Source organism: Gouania willdenowi, chromosome 22, assembly GCF_900634775.1.
Source record: "Gouania willdenowi chromosome 22, fGouWil2.1, whole genome shotgun sequence".
NCBI lineage: Eukaryota > Metazoa > Chordata > Actinopteri > Blenniiformes > Gobiesocidae > Gouania > Gouania willdenowi.
This window is the reverse complement of record NC_041065.1, coordinates 11,918,523-11,935,694: the sequence shown is the minus strand read 5'-3', so window position 1 is coordinate 11,935,694 and position 17,172 is coordinate 11,918,523. Positions and strand designations below refer to the sequence as shown.

The 17,172-nt window shown below is 40.2% G+C and overlaps 1 protein-coding gene across 1 annotated transcript; it reads right to left on the bottom strand.

Annotated features, from left to right (window-relative positions):
* Window positions 1-7,148: 7,148 nt before the first annotated feature.
* On the bottom strand, window positions 7,149-17,172 carry mbip (MAP3K12 binding inhibitory protein 1). The gene is made up of 9 exons (XM_028438105.1): window positions 17,045-17,172; window positions 15,668-15,784; window positions 15,269-15,478; window positions 12,774-12,870; window positions 12,352-12,417; window positions 10,657-10,815; window positions 9,506-9,603; window positions 7,818-7,856; window positions 7,149-7,724 (listed from the first exon to the last, which is right to left on the bottom strand). Exons 1-9 carry the CDS (start codon window positions 17,162-17,164, stop codon window positions 7,617-7,619), a joined length of 1,014 nt encoding a protein of 337 aa, XP_028293906.1. The 5' UTR covers window positions 17,165-17,172; the 3' UTR covers window positions 7,149-7,616.

Below are 17,172 nucleotides of genomic sequence, written 5' to 3'. Positions count from 1 at the left end.
CGCACAAAAAGTGACTTTGTAAAAAGGACTGAGGTTACAGTAATTTCTTAAATGAACTTTTGGGTCACAATCCCAGCACAATTAATGCTAAAAATAAAAACACACAAAAAAAAAAACACACTACATATTTTTATTTACTCAAAAGAGCCACAAAACATATATTTTTTTTTAAATAGCAAAAACATTTTTGTAGATATTTTCCATTTAATTCCTATTAATTTCTTACTGTCAAAAGACTCAGAGTATATACAACATTTATTTATAGTTATTATTATTTAAAACAATGAAAAACAGTCTAGCAGTTCTTAATTAGCAATGAGAACTACATACAGAAATGAATAGTATATATACCATGTTAGTATTTACTAATATTGATATTTTACATATACAATATCATATATAATATTTATTTATACTAGTAAAATATAATAACTATATCTATATAATCTTACATATATCTTATACAGTATATATGTACAAGTATATATCAGTAAGCTACATACTGATATAAACTAGTATATATTATATGTATATCTGTATATCCATCCATCCATTTTCAGACCCACTTGTTCCTTTTTCCAGGGTTTCAGGGATAGTAGTATATATAATACCTGTTATTATAGTACAATAACACGCATATATACTATATATTATATATATTTACTTGTGTGTGTGTGTGTGTGTAAATATATATATATATATATATATATACGTACATGTGTAAAATACATTTTGTTTTATATATATATATATATATTAGTACGATAAATATCTATAACATGTATACAGTATTAAATATAAAATATATACAAGTACATGTGTAAAATACATCTTATATATTAGTATATATCAGAATATATAAGATATATAGTATTTATCATATATATAGGTATAGTAAATATGAGTTTGACGTTTTGGTATTTAAATTGAAGATATAATGAAGTGTCGTTATTCCAGTTCAGCTCTGAGGGATTTTTTGTTAGTTTGTTGCCAACTCCTCATCAACTCTCAGGGGACATAACGCGATTCATTTTTATGCTGTTCATGGATTCCTGCTGTTTAAAGTAAAGAAGCAGTTTAATTACAACAGAAGGCACGGTGCACGTTGGACAGGTGGTCAGTCCATCGAAAAACAGATGCACACAATTTGTACAAACCACAAGGTTTTAACTTTTAACTTGCTTGTTTGTAAACTGTGCAGGGAGTCAGAGTACGTACAGAAAAGCTTTCCACTCAGACCAGTGAGAACATGCAAACAAATGTAATTATTAACCAAGTGGCCAAATGTTGCCAGTTCTGCTTTACCTTTTTTTTTTTTTTTTACCGACCACATATCCTGTATAAACTATGCTGTATTAATTTATTGATTGTTGTTTTATGTCACAGGAATTATCGAAAAATGTGTTTGTCACACATAACACAATATCACAAACTAAAAATACTGATTTACAGTAAATAGATATAATTATGTGTTTAATTATGACTAAACTTCATCATTATGTTCAAGTTTCATTTAATCAGACTAATCAACTTTTTTCAGGAAATTTACTTGAAAAAAGTAAATAAGTAAAAGTCGCTTTGATGTGTCCTCCTAAGGGAACATCACAGCGATCAGCAGATGCCTCTGAGGAAGACTGACAGTTGGCAGTTGAAACATGTCAGGAGATCAAAGTAAATTTTCTGAAAAAAAGTTGACTGAATAAATGAAACCTTTACATATTCTTTCAAAAAAATTACGACAAAATGAACTTGCTGGAATTAATTACCTGAAATTATAGTTTTGCCAAAGAAATACAACACAACTATAGTTTGCAGAATAGAACATTGACTGTTATAATTCATTAATTCAAGGTATTGCAATTTCCAGAAAAACATGCTATTCAGTAAGTATTAAGGGTGTTGAAAAAAATCGATTTGGCATATCGTGATATTACGCCGCGCGATTCTTGGATCAATTCAAAATGCATCCATATCTATTTCTTAATATTTTTTTTTTAAACCTTTATTTAACCAGAAAAATCTTCTCCACTGCAGGAGACATTGTAACTACACAAAGAAGTGCTGCAACCTGGGCATGTTGACCAGCTTGTGTTTTTTCAATAAAATCTAAAAAGTAAGTACTGACATTCTGCATTAATTTGTTGTTCTAGACATATACCTCAGTTATGTTGAACTGAAGTCAAAGTTTATAAGCCACAGGCAGATTGTTTATTTTTTATTTGAAGATGTTGACACATGGCATGTTAAAGCCAATGTTTTGACTGTAAAATATGCCAATAAAATATATTTCATACATAATGTTCTCATGAAGGTGGACACATTTACAGATTAGTTGTTTCTAAAGTCATATATTTAAAAAAAAAAACAAAAAAAAAAACGCAATAATCACCTTACACTTCATATCGCCACCTATGTACAGTATCAAGATACGAATCGTATCGCCAGATGCCAGGCAATACACATCCCTAGTAAATATATAAGAATCTGTTGTTTGTTTTGGTATAAAATGCCAATTTATTCTTGTGATTTAGTATCGTTTCTTATTTTAAGGTAAACATGATCAGCTGCATGTCTCAATTTAAAAGCTAAAGTAATGGTGCTGAAGACATATGCTTATAACAGAGGATAAAGTCCTGATGATCGCTTCAGTTAAAGCTTTGGATTAAAAAAAAAAAAGAAGCCTCTGATGGAACATGTCACAGTGTCAAACGCAGCGGCGTCCCCATTTAATGCTGGTTTGTTGGGTCTTCACTGTGTTTTCCAAACAGAGATGCTGTAATCAGGTCATTTGTTATAATGACAACTATTATCGTCACTCAGCAGTCAGGCAGATAAATCATCAGGTGCTCTCTCTCTCTCTCTCTGTGTGTGTGTGTGTGTGTCTCATCTCAATTACACACACCAACACAGTGACAGACGCACACACACACACACACACACACACAATTCACTTCATTAGTCTGGGAGCTTTGCAACGCTACAGATCCAGTTTGTTTTCAATTTTACATACAATTGTACATTAATACTATAACAGCAGTGAGTAATAACAGTATTAGTGTAATCATGGCAGGTTCATGATGACGAGTGAAGTCGTGTTACTAAATATACAAAGACCTGTGTGAAATAGTCACTGTGCATTACACAAGCGAGCACTCAAAAGTCATAACTACATGACCATTATTTTTCTATTCATAATTACTCAAGAATAAGAATTATTATACAATTAAACTATATATTGTGTGATGAATCTTGTTATGTAATGTATGGCACAAATACTGAATATTTTTTTTAAGTTTACTTTATGCTTTGGCTATTGTGTTTTATTTTGGTTTTGTTTTCTTTTTTGTGTGAATGTTGTTAGTACATCTTATCTAATGTGTTTGTAACTGTGATGCATATACAGTATAGTCAGTGATGTAGACACCAGTATAGCTAATGGGGATCTAAATAAAACAAACCAACCAATCAGACACAGAAGAAAAATGCTCTATTTACTCAATTACCACTTAATTAATCAACATTTTACTAAAGTTACTACTCAAAGTCAACTTTATTGTTACTAAGTTTAAATGTCATATTTATTGAGTGACTCACATTGCCAGAGGTGAAAGTAAGGGATTACAAGTACTCATGTTACTGTAATTGAGTAGCTTTTATGTTTTAAAAGAAATAGTAATGTGTTACATTTTTACACCACACAGTTCCTGAGCAATTTGTATTATATTATTTTCATTCTATTCCCGTTCACAAAATTGTGGCACATTTAGCATTGCACTGTTTTAGAGTTCGTAAAAGTAGCTATAGCCTGAGAAGTATTTTATTTTGTATTTCATTTCATTTTATTTTAAACAGATTCAATTCCAATTGTGCAAGTTTTGGTCTCTTCCTTTTTAAGTTTATACATGAGATGTTAATTGTATGCAAGGGAACCGTGGCAAGATTTATTACCAAAAAAAAATGTGGGGGTGAAAGTAACTAGTAACTTTTACTTTGTGTACTATTTAATTACACTACTTTTCACTTGTGCTTGAGTTTTTTAGGCCGGGCTACAAGACTCAAAACACCACTCACTTTGTTCTTCTTCTCGTTGTGTACACTAGTTAAAATCACTACTCCTCTGTTACTTGTGAATGGATCAAACTGAAAATTGGTAGCTATCTACGGATGTGTACGCATCAACGCTCAGGGCCCGATTGTCGATTAAGGGCCTAGGGGGGCCCCAAAAGAAAAAAAAAAACGTTGGGTGGCGGGGTGGTGCGGTGGGTTGCTCCGCCGGCCGGCCTGGGCGTCTTCGCCTGGTTCCCTGGGTCGCGTCTTCGCTGAGCGTGCCGCTGGCGCGGTGGGCAGGGTCGCCCCCTCCCCCTCGGGGGCTCACTTGGGGGACCGCAGGGGCCGGCTTGTGTAGCTTCGGGGGGAGGGAAGGGTGAGTTGTGGGGCCTCGCCCACGCTGGGGCCTCCCCTGGGCCGTGCTAGGTGGGTGTGTGTGGGGGCGCGGCCGGTGGCTCCTGTCCTGGCAGATCCTAGTGGTTGGTCTGCTGGCTGGGGGCGCCGGGCCCCGTGGGTGCCGTGTCTGGGCGGGGGTGCCCCGGGGGTGGGTCTCTGGGTGCGCCCTCCCACCGTCTGCCCGGGGACGAGCTGCGGTTCGGCGAGGTGCCGCGCCGCCTTGGGCGGGGTGGGGCTGTTGGCTGGGGCCTGCTGTCGTCCGGGCTGTGCTGGCGTCGGGGGTGTCTCATGTCGGCGCGGGGGTGATTGGGGGTGGTCTCCGTGGGTGGGGGGGGCTCTGCTGGCGACATTGATGTGGGGTTACGGTGCCTGGCTGGGGGGGCATGGGTTCGCCTACCTATCGGTCCGTGGCTGGCAGGGTGGCCCTGCTTGGGTGGTTGGTGGTGTCCTCCCTCGTCGGGGGGGCTGGGGCCACCCACCTGTGGAGGGTGCTATGTCGTGCGGGCCTGTGCTGGCCCTGGTGTGGGAGCTGGCCTCTCTCCTGCGCGGTCGCCGCCTGCTTTGGCGGGGCGGACCGCTCTGGGCCGGCTGGCGGCGGGGGTCGCCTCCTGGACTGCTGGGGGATGTGGCTGGTGCCTGGCTCCGCCTGGGGGGGGAGTCCCGCCGTGCTCCGTATGGCCGCCGCGGTTCGGGGGGTGCCGCGGGGGGTCTCCGGTTGTGCTACTCGGCGCGTCTCTGGGGCCCGCGGTGCCGTGTGCCCGTCTGCGCCGTCTGCCCTCTCCGGTGGCCCGCCGTGCGGACGGGCCGGGCTCCTACCAGACAGGCCTCCTACATGGACACTTCACATCACTCACACCCAGCTGGTCTGGCTCACCCACTTGTTGCACCAGACTCACATACCCAACCATTGGGGGGCTGGATGGTGGGGCTGGGGGTGGAGGGGGCCGCCGCCTGCGCTACTAAGTAGTGGCGCGGGGGCGGCACTCCCACCTCTGGCTGCCCTACTAATCCCTCCAATTTTAATTACACCTCAACACACCACCCCCCGGAGGGTGGGACCACCACTTCCACCCTCCGGAGCTATTGCACCACATACACATATATACACATAGGCTGGATGGGGAGCCCCGCACCCTCCATCCACCCTTTTTTAATAGCACTTCATACATTCACTAAACACATACATTCACTCAGGGGATAGGGAAGTGCCTCTCCATTGGGGCGCATCGCGCGGGCGGCATCAAGGAAAGGCGATCTGGCGCGCTGCTCTCGGTGCTGCTTCCGTTCCGGGTCCTTCTGGCCTGGGGTCCGGACCCTGCTGGCTCTGGGCCCACCGGCGGGCGCCCGCCGGCTGCCGATTCCGCGCGGCACTGGCCGTCTGCTGGGCGGGGGCCTTGGCTCCTCTGCTGGGGTCTCGGGCGGGGGGCTCTCTGGGCCCTTCCCTCGGGGGGTTGGGTGCTTGGGTGTGGGTGGGGCTGGATGCTGGCGGGGGGCCTTGGGGTTGGTGGGGGGATGCGCTGGGTGCTCGGCTGCTTGGGGCTTCCTTGGATGTGTGTGTGGGGGGCGGTGGCTGCCTCTCGGCCTTGGATCTTGTCGGCATCTTGTCGGTTGCTCGGCCGCGGGGGGGTTGCCTGGGGCTCCCTGGCCTCCGCTCTTTCAGCTGGCCTGGCTGCATCTGCGGGCTTGCAGTTGCGTTTTTTTTTTTTTGCACATATACTGGTATACGATGCACTGGCACGCCTTGGGATCTGGGATAAAACTCATACTGGGCTTAACCTTAGACACGTTAATCCCAAATACCTGCTTTAGGTACTACCATTCACTCATTCCCCCTGTTCACAGCCACCACCATTATAGCTAAGCTTTACACTTGTCACCATACTGGCTGGATTACACAACATAATAAGCACAATATATTCTACAACCTCACATCTCACCCTCACTGCAAAACAGTCTATTCTTCCCCACCTTTTCTATTTCCTGCCTTGAGTCTCTCCTCCCTGCTCCCTTTCCCCCTCCCCCTCTACTTAGGTGTAACACTGCTCTCCCTTTTTATATCCTCCCTATAATAAAAGATTTCTTACCCTTCCTTAGGGAGGGCTGGTGATGGTCACAATTAAGCAATAAAATAAATCAATGTATTTTATTGCAATAACAAAATATGCATTGCTGTCTCATAATGAGTGCACTTCCTGTGGTGTTGACCTTTGACAGCATGTGCAGACAAGTAAAAAAAAAAAAAAGGAAAGTCGATTTCTCATTTATTTGCGAGTAAAATATTACGACGGTTGGTGGGGCCGAATCATTGGCACATACCAATATATAAATGGGGCCCAATACCCCGTATTTGTCACGGGGGCGCCAGGGGGACCCCATTCTTCAAATGACTACTCCTCCGTTAGTTCTCATTAGATCGGAATGCGGTTTGGTATGAATACTCTATGAATGAATATGATGAGACGCTCAGAGCCCCTTTTTGAAATCCCACCACTCATTTCTGATAATTTCCAAATTTATGGGACATTGTCGTGTGATATATCATTTCAAAGGTAATTCAACGTAGATTATGATTATGTCTCGCACAATTTAATTAGGGGCCCGGGGGCCCACCCCCTTTTTAAGGCAATTTCCATTAGTTGTTTTCTATTTATTTGTGAGTCAAATATTACGACAGTTGGTGGTTAATGCTTGTTAAATCGAGCTGTAATTTGACATGGATATTCTATGAGCGGATGTCAAGAGCCTCTCTGAGACCTTTTTGAAAGGGGGGGGACACCCCCTTTTCTGGTATTTTCTCATTTTATCAGAGCATAGTCGTGTGATATGTCGTTCCAAAGGTAATTCAATGCAGATTACGATTTTACGCCGCACAATTTCATTTGTTTTACTCAGTGGAACCGAGTCATTTCACTGAATTCTCGGGAATGTGGTACGTACCATTTGGCGCGGAAATGTTCCGCATTCCTGGCCGTAGTTCATCACATTTTGTTTATGTATGACTTAATAGTACTTGAATACAATTTCAATCAAGTAACAGTACTTCTACTTGAGTAGGATATATATCAGTATACTCTTTACACCTCTGGATATTGCTTTATGGTTCATAATGAAGAATGCCAAAACAAACAAAAAAAACTAATGGTACAAATACACAGTTATGTACATTGAATGCATTAGAGAGGACAATCTGGTCCATATCCAGGATCGAAGTCCGTCACCTTCCTCATGAGCGCTGCCTTCACTGCACTGATCTTCTCATCCAACTCACTCAGACTGCAGGACTGAGAGAGAACGGCTCATTACTCACTCACAACAACTCAGCCTTCCACTTCCAGCTGCTCCGAGAACAGGAAACAAACATTGTTTTTTTTTACCTGGGCCATGGCTGTTTTTGGTCGTTTGTGCAGGTGGCTCTAAAAGACACAGAAACACATGTTTGACCCTTTGTTAAGTGGCTCAAGCTCTGAGAGCCTGACCTCAGCGGTTTTCTTCCAAATGTCCCACAAGGTCAAGAATAGAAACATTTAGACAAGAAACATTGAAAAACGTCGATTTTTTTGTTGGTATTTTTTTTTGCATTGAACTCAGACTACAATGGGTACTTTGACTATAGTTGGAAGAAAAATAAAGGACGGTGGTATGGCCCAGCATGTCCTTGATAACCCCAGAAGTGGACTTCATCTATTCAACCACTTTAGAGCTTTGTTATGATTCTACTTTGTAGATTTTAACTGAAAAAAAAAAAAACCTGCACTGCAGTTTTATATTTTATTATGCTTTGTGGTTACTGCTCCACATAAGATGGAAACGTCCCTGAAATCATGCACCGGCTGCGTCCCGCCTTTCAGCGAACACCAAAGCGCTGAGAGAGGAAAGGAAGAAAACAGGGGAAGTGGGGGAACTCCACGTATAAAAGCCCCCCCATCCTCATCAGTTTATCCCAAGACTCTTGACGTCTCTTGCTCTGCTCACACAACCATGCAGTGAGTCAAAAGCAGATGGAGAGCAGCGTACTCACAGAAGCAGCATGCTGTGCTGAGAAATAGTACCATGAAGAGACATGCAGCATCTCAAGAACACTTGGGGAGCTCGCTCACTGGACCCACTCCTTCAGCATGGGAAATATCAGTCTGTGTGTGCGGATGTCTCACAGCTCCAATATGGAGTCCAACAAAGTAATTATTACCCACTAGAGTGTATTTTTTACCCTTAAACTGTTCTTACAAGAAACATTTAAATATAATCAAACTTGAATTTATCAAATTGAAGAGAACTCTAATATAATTTTTTGTATGTGTATTTGTTTCACTTCATCATTAAAGAATAAATAAAAATGGTTTTAGTTGACCTGTCACTAGGAGGGAAACTCAAAAATGCCTTGATTATGGGCGGGGCTCCTGGAGCAGTTAAGACACGCCCAGTCTATTCTACAGTATAAAATCTCCAAAAAAACAATCTTCAGAGATTCTCAACTGGTGGGTCGCAAACATGTACTGGGTGGGTCGCAGACAGCTGGTTAAAAATAAATAAATACTTAATGTCTCTCGTGTTGGATTTGTCTTTTATTTTGAAAGAAACTTTTCTTTTGACAGGCATGCTGTGAAATACATATTGCACAGGAACATATAAAGATTTATGTTTCAAAAAAACATTACATATGTGTGTGTTTTCAACAACTGATTTTGATTTTGAAAAACTTCAGATCTCTACAGCGTGCACGCACCCTCAGTCCCTCGCACACAGTGCGATTTTTTTTACTAACCAACTGATCTGTTGTGCAGACCACCCAGCAGCAGCACAAGCCATGTTGCAGCTGTGCCGACATCAGCTCGTGTTATGAAGGGGTAGTGTGTTCAGCTGCAGCTGAGGGGAGGGGCTGCAAGTGTGTCTGTTTGCGTCTGCAGCAGCGAATAAAGTTGTGTCAAATGAAAAGGGGGAGGGGTAAGAAAACTGGAGATGAACTATAAATATTAAGAGATGAACACGGCGCTGTTACTGTCAATACTTTATCGTATCCGATACTCACCTTTTGGTATCAACACTAGTTAATACTGATACTCACTGTGGTCTGAAAGTACTCCGGTGAAAGTCCCTCCAACTCCAAAATACGATCCTCTAACTTTTTCAGTCTCTGGTAGACACTCAGAGGAACTGAAGCCACTGTGAAACACCACAGGTTTAATCACCATAATGCTGCACATTTGTTTATGTTTACAGCAGATTATAATGAAAATATTAAAGAGTCGCACAAAGAAACTTAAAGCTGCTACACCAGATACCTTTTTACTAGATAAAATCATAGTGTATACCTCATAAATCAATAAATTACACATCATTTACTGCTAAATGAAATTAATATGGTTTTTATCTCCACCATAAACATTCCGTTTGACATCTTCGCACATTGCATTGTGGGATGTAGAGTCCTGTAAACAGACGCATAGGAGAGTTTTGACTTCATTTTTACTTGGATTTCTTGTGTTTCATAACCAGACAAGGACGACAGTGATTCATTTGACACCATATTGCAGGGGTCCCCAGTCCTGGTCCTCAAGGGCTACTATCCAGCATGTTTTAGATGTTTCCCTCTTCCAACACACCTGATTGAAATGACCAGGATCGTTATCAGGATTCTGCAGAGCTTGATGATGAGTTCATCAGGTGTGTTGGAAGAGGGAAACATCTAAAACATGCTGGGTAGTGGCCCTTGTGGACCGTATTATATTGGTTTATTCCCGGTATTCCCCGTGATTTTGGAATGAAGTAAAAACACTTCCATGAATTCGTCTCCACAACTCCATATCCCACAATGCAATCTGCAAAAATGTCAAGAAATGGACCGTTTACGATGGAGATGAAGACAAACTTTCGAGGTGCAATTTTATTTCTTTTTGGGGTAAATGATGTTTGATTCAATGATATTTGAGGCCTACACTATAATTTTATTTAATTAAAATTTTTACATTAATACTTTTATCTTCTATCCACTGGAACATACGTTTACCATGTTTGCCAATGGTCGAAACATCTTGGCTTTTTAATTATTTGGCCATTATAATAGAGGCTTTTTATAATCTTTCCATTTTCTGATTTTTTCAATTTTGGAGTGCCTGTTTTCCCCATTTTTGATTACTTTTACCATGTTTTCCAATGAACTCCTCCAATCAAGGAAGGGAAATAATAGCAATAATATCTATTTTTCCCTTTTCTCACCTGTTGGGAGTTTCAGGTGAGCTTCGATGCTTTGAAGTCTTTCTTCGAGTGCAGCGTTTCCACAGTTTCTGGCCGATGGCCCCTGTTGTGCCGCCCCAGCCTCTCCTTGACCTCCCCCACAGCGTGTCTGTGGTCCGTGTGCGTTCACCACGCGGGAGACTGCTCAGCCAAACAAAGGCCAAAGCCTGAGTTAACCACAGAGCACCAAACCTTCACAGGAAATACTTCAATCAAGACGTTTAACTTTTCTAATGAAAACAGTAACGATCCTATCTTCATTGCAATGTACTGGTGTTTTGTTTTTTAACAGTTAAATGGGAGTTTCTCAACATCATCACAAAAAGTGTGTTGAAGATCCATTTTTAGTAGGTTGCAGGCAGGGCTGGGGTAAATTATAATCACAAAATGTATAGGTAATTACAATTATGACATAATTAATTTTAAAAATCTGTTGCTGTTGTAATTGAATTCAGATTATTTACTTTGTAATTGGCATAGAAATTCTATAAAAACTGTCAATTATAATCTAATTAAATGCAAAACTGGGGAACTATGTTACAGTTCTATGGCTTACACATACGTAGTTAATTATTAAAATATGTTTCATATCAAGTTTTCCTGTAATTTCTCTTGAGGATAATTGTACCATTTTTGTAAAACGATTGAAATCTAGGCCTATACTGCCAGAAAAACGGCTTAGACGACCACACCAAAAATATTAAAACCAATATTTTTATGGATAAGGAAGCGTAACAAGGTAACCACAAGATGACATAAGTTTTTTGTGTGTTTTACAGCTGATTTAAGACAAGGGTGAAAACTGACCTGTTATCATAAGAAATGCTAACAGAAAGCTAACAGAACGCTAACACAAGTGAAAGGTTGAGTCTTATGGGGTGATTTATTTCAGACTCAGTAATTGTGATTAACTGAAATTGATCGTAATTGAGCTGTTATTAAACATGGATAATAAAAGACGTAATTGTAATTGAAAAATGTAACTGACCCCAACCCTGGTTGCAGGCAATGGCCAAATAATTATTTTTAGCTTGTGAATCAAAAATACTGATGCCTTTCTTGGCCTGTAATTGAAAATAAAAAAACATTTTTTGTTAATTATCTTGGCTTCTGTTCAAACCCACCCATTTGTCATGAAATGAATTCCTTAAGCAAAGTCACAGCTTGTTTTTGTGTTAAATGTTGACTGAGAATCACTGCCTTAAAAAATAAAGCTGTATTATGAGTTGTGTATCACTGTATGGCAGGGTTGGGGTCAATTACAATTACATCTCCCAATTAAAATTACAATTAGTATTTTTCCCCAACAAGTCAATTACATTTTCAACTCCGAAAGTTCAATTACAATTAATCACAATTACTGAGCCTTTAATAAATATGCCAATAAACCCTAACCTTTATGCTTACAATTCCATTATGATTACAACCACAACAGATTTTTCCAATTACATTTACAAACATCATTATGTCATAATTGCAATTAATTACCAATTAAGTGATTACAATTATAATTGACCCCAACCGTGCTGTATGGTGTAAATTGGAACATTTACCTGAAAAAATACATTATGGTGCAATTAACTGATTACTGGGAGTTTTCTGCCTGTGCATCAAATTATAAACTGTAATTACAAGATGCCATTTAAAATGTAGTTTAAAAATGTCACGTTTCTTTACCTTTAATGTGGCTTTTAAAGCCGGGGTATGGGGTAAACACTGCATCCGTTCTGGCACAGCTGTTTTCTGCAGGATCAAATATGACATAAATTGCAATGAGTATCCACATGAGTTGGAAAGTAATTAAAAGAAAATAAATGAATCGAAGGAAAATGTAACCCTCAACTTAGTGCTTCGCCTGATTTCTATCCGTGGTGTCATACACAAGTGAGCTGAATTTTAAAAAGCTCCCCTATCTTGTGTTTTTCTGCACTAAGCGGGTCGTGTTTTGAGGCCGAGTGTGTTAGCTACTTCAGCTCCACTCTTGGAGCAGTTCAGCCTGACCTCTCGCCTGTGGAAATCAGCTCTCTCCCAAACATTGGCAATCTGTGTGCAGGCTCCCTCTCCACCCTGCCCCCCCTCAACCTCTCTCCCATTCTCACCCTGATTGCAGTCGATCACGTTGCAGAACTCGCGAACATTGTTTTCATTGATCTCCATCTGCTTGCGTTCCATAAATGCAGATATCCTCCGCTCGATCTATGGGTTTGGAAAGAGGACACGACACAAACCATGTGACACACAGGATGGATGGGCTGTTCATTAGTCACCAGAATTCAATATTTTATTTATTTTTTTTTACCTACTTGTTGCTAATGAACTGGGACAAAGTAGGAGGAGGGATTTGCATCACACAAATGAGAGATTTAGCACAAAGTAATTCCACATAGCCAAAAAAAAAAAGTTGAACTGCCTGCCATCATTGGATGATAGAGTATGAATACTGTTTGCTTGGCTACTAAAATAAATGCACAACAGAATGGGGCCTCTCGTCCTTCATCCACATGCAATCTCAGAGTAATGAGCATCCACTTCATAATTCATCAAGGACCTGGCCCTCTCTCAAAACCCTCCAGCAATGTGTAGAGCCTCAGATTTTTGCGTTTCAAATTTTCCCCAATTCCCTTTCAGTTTACCCAATCCCCGTCATCTCTGTGTCCGTTTACACATAGCCGTTTAGTTTCCGTTTCATCTGCTTTCCATAATAAGGTGACATCACAGAACATTCCCCAAAATCCAGCCAAACATGTCTAATACGACTAATGGAATTAACTAAAGTCATAAATTCTATATTTATACACAGCAGAAATGCACTGAAACAAGCACGTGGAGAGTGGTGGCCTAGTGGTTAAGGACACTGGCCTTAATCAGAGGGTTCCCGGTTCAAGCCTCACCTGGGCCATCACTGTGGGATGTTGAGCAAGTCCCTTAACCCCGAACAGCTCCCCAGGTGCCGCAAAATGGCTGCCGACTGCTCCCCAGGGATGGGTTAAATTGCAGAGGACAAATTTCAATATATATGTGAAACAACATATATACATGACGAATAAAGGCTTAAAGCCCAGTTTAATTAATTACGTGCTGAGATTTTGAGTGAGATCTGACATCCAGCGTTGTGCTATACTTGCTAAAGCAACACATTGGACCAGAGGTCACCAACATGGTGCGCACTGATAAATACAGATGACAGATGTAGTCAGTGCCTATATTAACATTCTTTTTTTTCTGTAACGGTCTATTTTCACTGAAACATTGACAAATGTTTTCAAGTGTCACAGTTGTGAATACTGATATGATAAGATATGTAATATTTTATGAAAATCCACTTTCCTTAAAAAACATAATGGTTAATTTGTATACAAACTTGTCCCAAAACATGGGAACAATATCACTGTGTCATAGCTATTTAATTTAAAAGGCAAATTCCATCCTATTGCTACATAATGTCCGATTTTGCACGAGAATTGACATATCCGTCTCACTGACCACCTGTATACTAAGACGAATTGCATGTAAATGTGATATTTTCCTAAAACATTCATGCGAGGGTATATTCATTGTCATGTTGCAAATTCTGCTTAATCTTTAGGCCGGGCTACCAGACTCAAAACACCACTCACTTGGTTCTTCTTCTTCTTCTTCTTCTTGTGTACACTAGTTAATATCGCTACTCCGCTGTTATTCGTGAACGGATCAGGCTGAAATTTGGTAGCTATCTATGGATGTGTACGCAACAACACTCGTAGCCCGATTTTTGATTTGGACCCCAGGGGCCCAAAAGAAAAAAACTAAAGTCAATTTCTCAATTATTTGCCAGTCAAATATTACGACAGGTGGTGGTACCGAATCATTGACACATACTAATATATGAATGTGGCCCGTTACTCCGTATGTGCCACGGGGGCCCCAGGGAGCGGCATTTTCTTTACTCAGTGGAACAGAGTCATTTGACTGGATTCTCGGGAACGTGGTACGTGCTATTCTGTGCAGAGACGTTTCGCGGGCGCGGCCGTAGTTCATCAGAACTTGTTTTTAAAGAATAAAATAAAAGTACTTTTGAAAACAAGAGTACTCAGAGAATAGGGGTTATTAAGGAACCAACCCAAATGATAGACAGGGATTTTTTTTTTTACATCTAAACAGATACAAACTCAGCATATTGATCCAGATCCCCTCCAAGAGTCAATGGAATCTGCCATGGCCTTTGGTTAAATATTGGTCAAAATGTATTAAGTAATTTTAACCTTATGCTGTTAACAGTAAAACAAACAACAAAATAAATGTCTGTGAAAGGATGAACTCCTTTATGGAGGTAATAAAAAACAACAAATAATAATAATATTGCCATTTCTGTATTGTCTGTCCATTTTCCACGATCACATAAAATCAAAGGCCATTATTGTTTCTCCACTTCCCCAGCCCACCACTAAAGGACCCTTTTTTCTCTGCCCATTCATCTTATCAGGTCTCCATGAAGCACTTGCTTTTCTACGGAGAATCACGTGCATAATGCACATCCGTGGGAAGAATTACTAATGATAATTCATTTGCTTGACAGAGTAAAGAGGGTTCTAAAATGTTAACCCCAGAAACCAACCTCTGACTTCCCAGCTCTGATTTGAACCATGACATCATCAGATGGGGTCCTGCTGTCTGTAGCCCCCGAGCTACAGGGACGGTTCTCAGACGAGGCGGCTCTCAGCTGTTTGGGTAAAGATGAGGTGATGACATCATCTGGTTTGCTGCCTTGTGCAGATGATGAATCAGGGTTTGCATCCAGTTGGGTTTTGAGACTTTCGGAAAGAGCCTATTTATATATTAAGAAAAAAAAAAAAGGAGTGAACAATCAATACTCCAAATCGATCATAATTCTTATTTAGGTCATTTACAACAGATACAAATGTAGTTCTAATGCAAAGATCCATAATTGTAGGTAAATAACACTTGAATTGAAATGTTTTAGTTACATTATATAAATGACACAGGTGAAAATTACCTGCATTTTTGTGATGTGCTCCTGCAAGCAATTGTACACGTGAGCTGTCTGAGATGAAGGAAGAGTCGCAGCACTGGGGTTGACTTGGACTTTAAGGACATCATCATCTAAATTGAGCTTCGATTCAAAACACACATGGTTAGCGTCACAAACATCAGAACAATGGCGGTGCTGAAATCATAATATCTTTCATTGTTTCATAAATAATTACCTCCACCAGGACTGTTTTATTTTTACTAGCTTTTACTCATTTGTTTGTCTTTTAGGAGAATGAATTATGGTGATATAATGTGTTGTCCAAAACAAGTCTTTTTTGTCAATGGAACTTAACTATAAACAAAGGTTATAAATAAATAAATACTACCAATAAGGCTGAGCAATATATCGTGATTCAAGATATATCGAGTGTTCTATTTTGGCGGTACAGAAAATGACAATATTGCCTATATTGAGATATATCTATTTTTTTTAAACTTGTTTTTATTTACACAATCACAGTACAAATTACATCATAGAAGTATTTAATATTATTCATAGAGTACAGTCAGACGCTGTTGTCCTGTACAATTTTTTTTCATTTTTCTGAGATATAAATTTTGTATTATAATACTTGTTTTAGGAGTTGCTGCGTTCACTACTTCTCAGAACATGTAAAGCTCAGTTAGATGACCTTTATTTAAACAAGCCACACTACAGAACTCACTCACACGTGCTGTCCCTTAGAGCAGAAAAAGACAAGAGTGGCACATATTGATATTGTGCATTTGTTTGTTAATAAATGTGTCCGTGTGGCATTTTTCATCAACACATTTAACCCAGAATTGTCTTTCTGGTACGCCTTTATTTAGTTAAATATATTGAGATTAATATCATATATCGCCAGATATGAGTTTTGGTCCATATCGCCTAGCGCTAACTACTAATGCAACAGGTGTATACACTAGGGTACGTTTTTGTAACTCCTCGTACAATGTAAAGGAAATAATGGGTCATTCTTAGGAGCACCGTGGAAGGAAAAACTAGATTTTAAAAGCCAGTTTACTCGGTCACATAACAGTATGCTACAGAGAGTGAACAGCTTAGTAGAAATGTATTTTTTGGAGAGACAAATCACACTTTTTTGTATTTGTTACCAAAAAAAATCAATGCATAAAAATAATTTAAAAAAAATAAAAAAAATACAGTGTTGAATCTTGATATGATTATAAACACTGACTAAGCCAGAATAAGCTTTATCAGAGGAAAAACAACATGCAACGAGGAATGCTAACAAAGCCAGATGCTAAAAACATTAGCATGTTTCACACTGACCAAACCCACAGAAATACCGGAAGCTCAGAGCTTTCAGTAACAACAGCCTAAACAGTTCAAACCAACCTGTTTAGAGAAGTCTGACAGAATGGTTAACAGCCTGCTCACACATGCCCCGTGGTTAGACATGTTGGTACCCTCACAGGGAGGAGAACAGCTTCCCTTCTGCTTCATCGTCTCCACCATTACTGTGT

What these genes read in the sequence shown, in the direction of transcription:
- mbip (XM_028438105.1), bottom strand. Translation starts at nt 17,164, where the DNA reads ATGGTGGAGACGATGAAGCAGAAGGGAAGCTGTTCTCCTCCCTGTGAG. An exon ending in AGCACATCACAAAAATGCAG is followed by an intron (nt 15,479 to 15,667) that starts GTAATTTTCACC and finishes ATATATAAATAG; the next exon opens with GCTCTTTCCGAAAGTCTCAA. An exon ending in CGGAGTACTTTCAGACCACA is followed by an intron (nt 7,857 to 9,505) that starts GTGAGTATCAGT and finishes TGTGTCTTTTAG; the next exon opens with AGCCACCTGCACAAACGACC.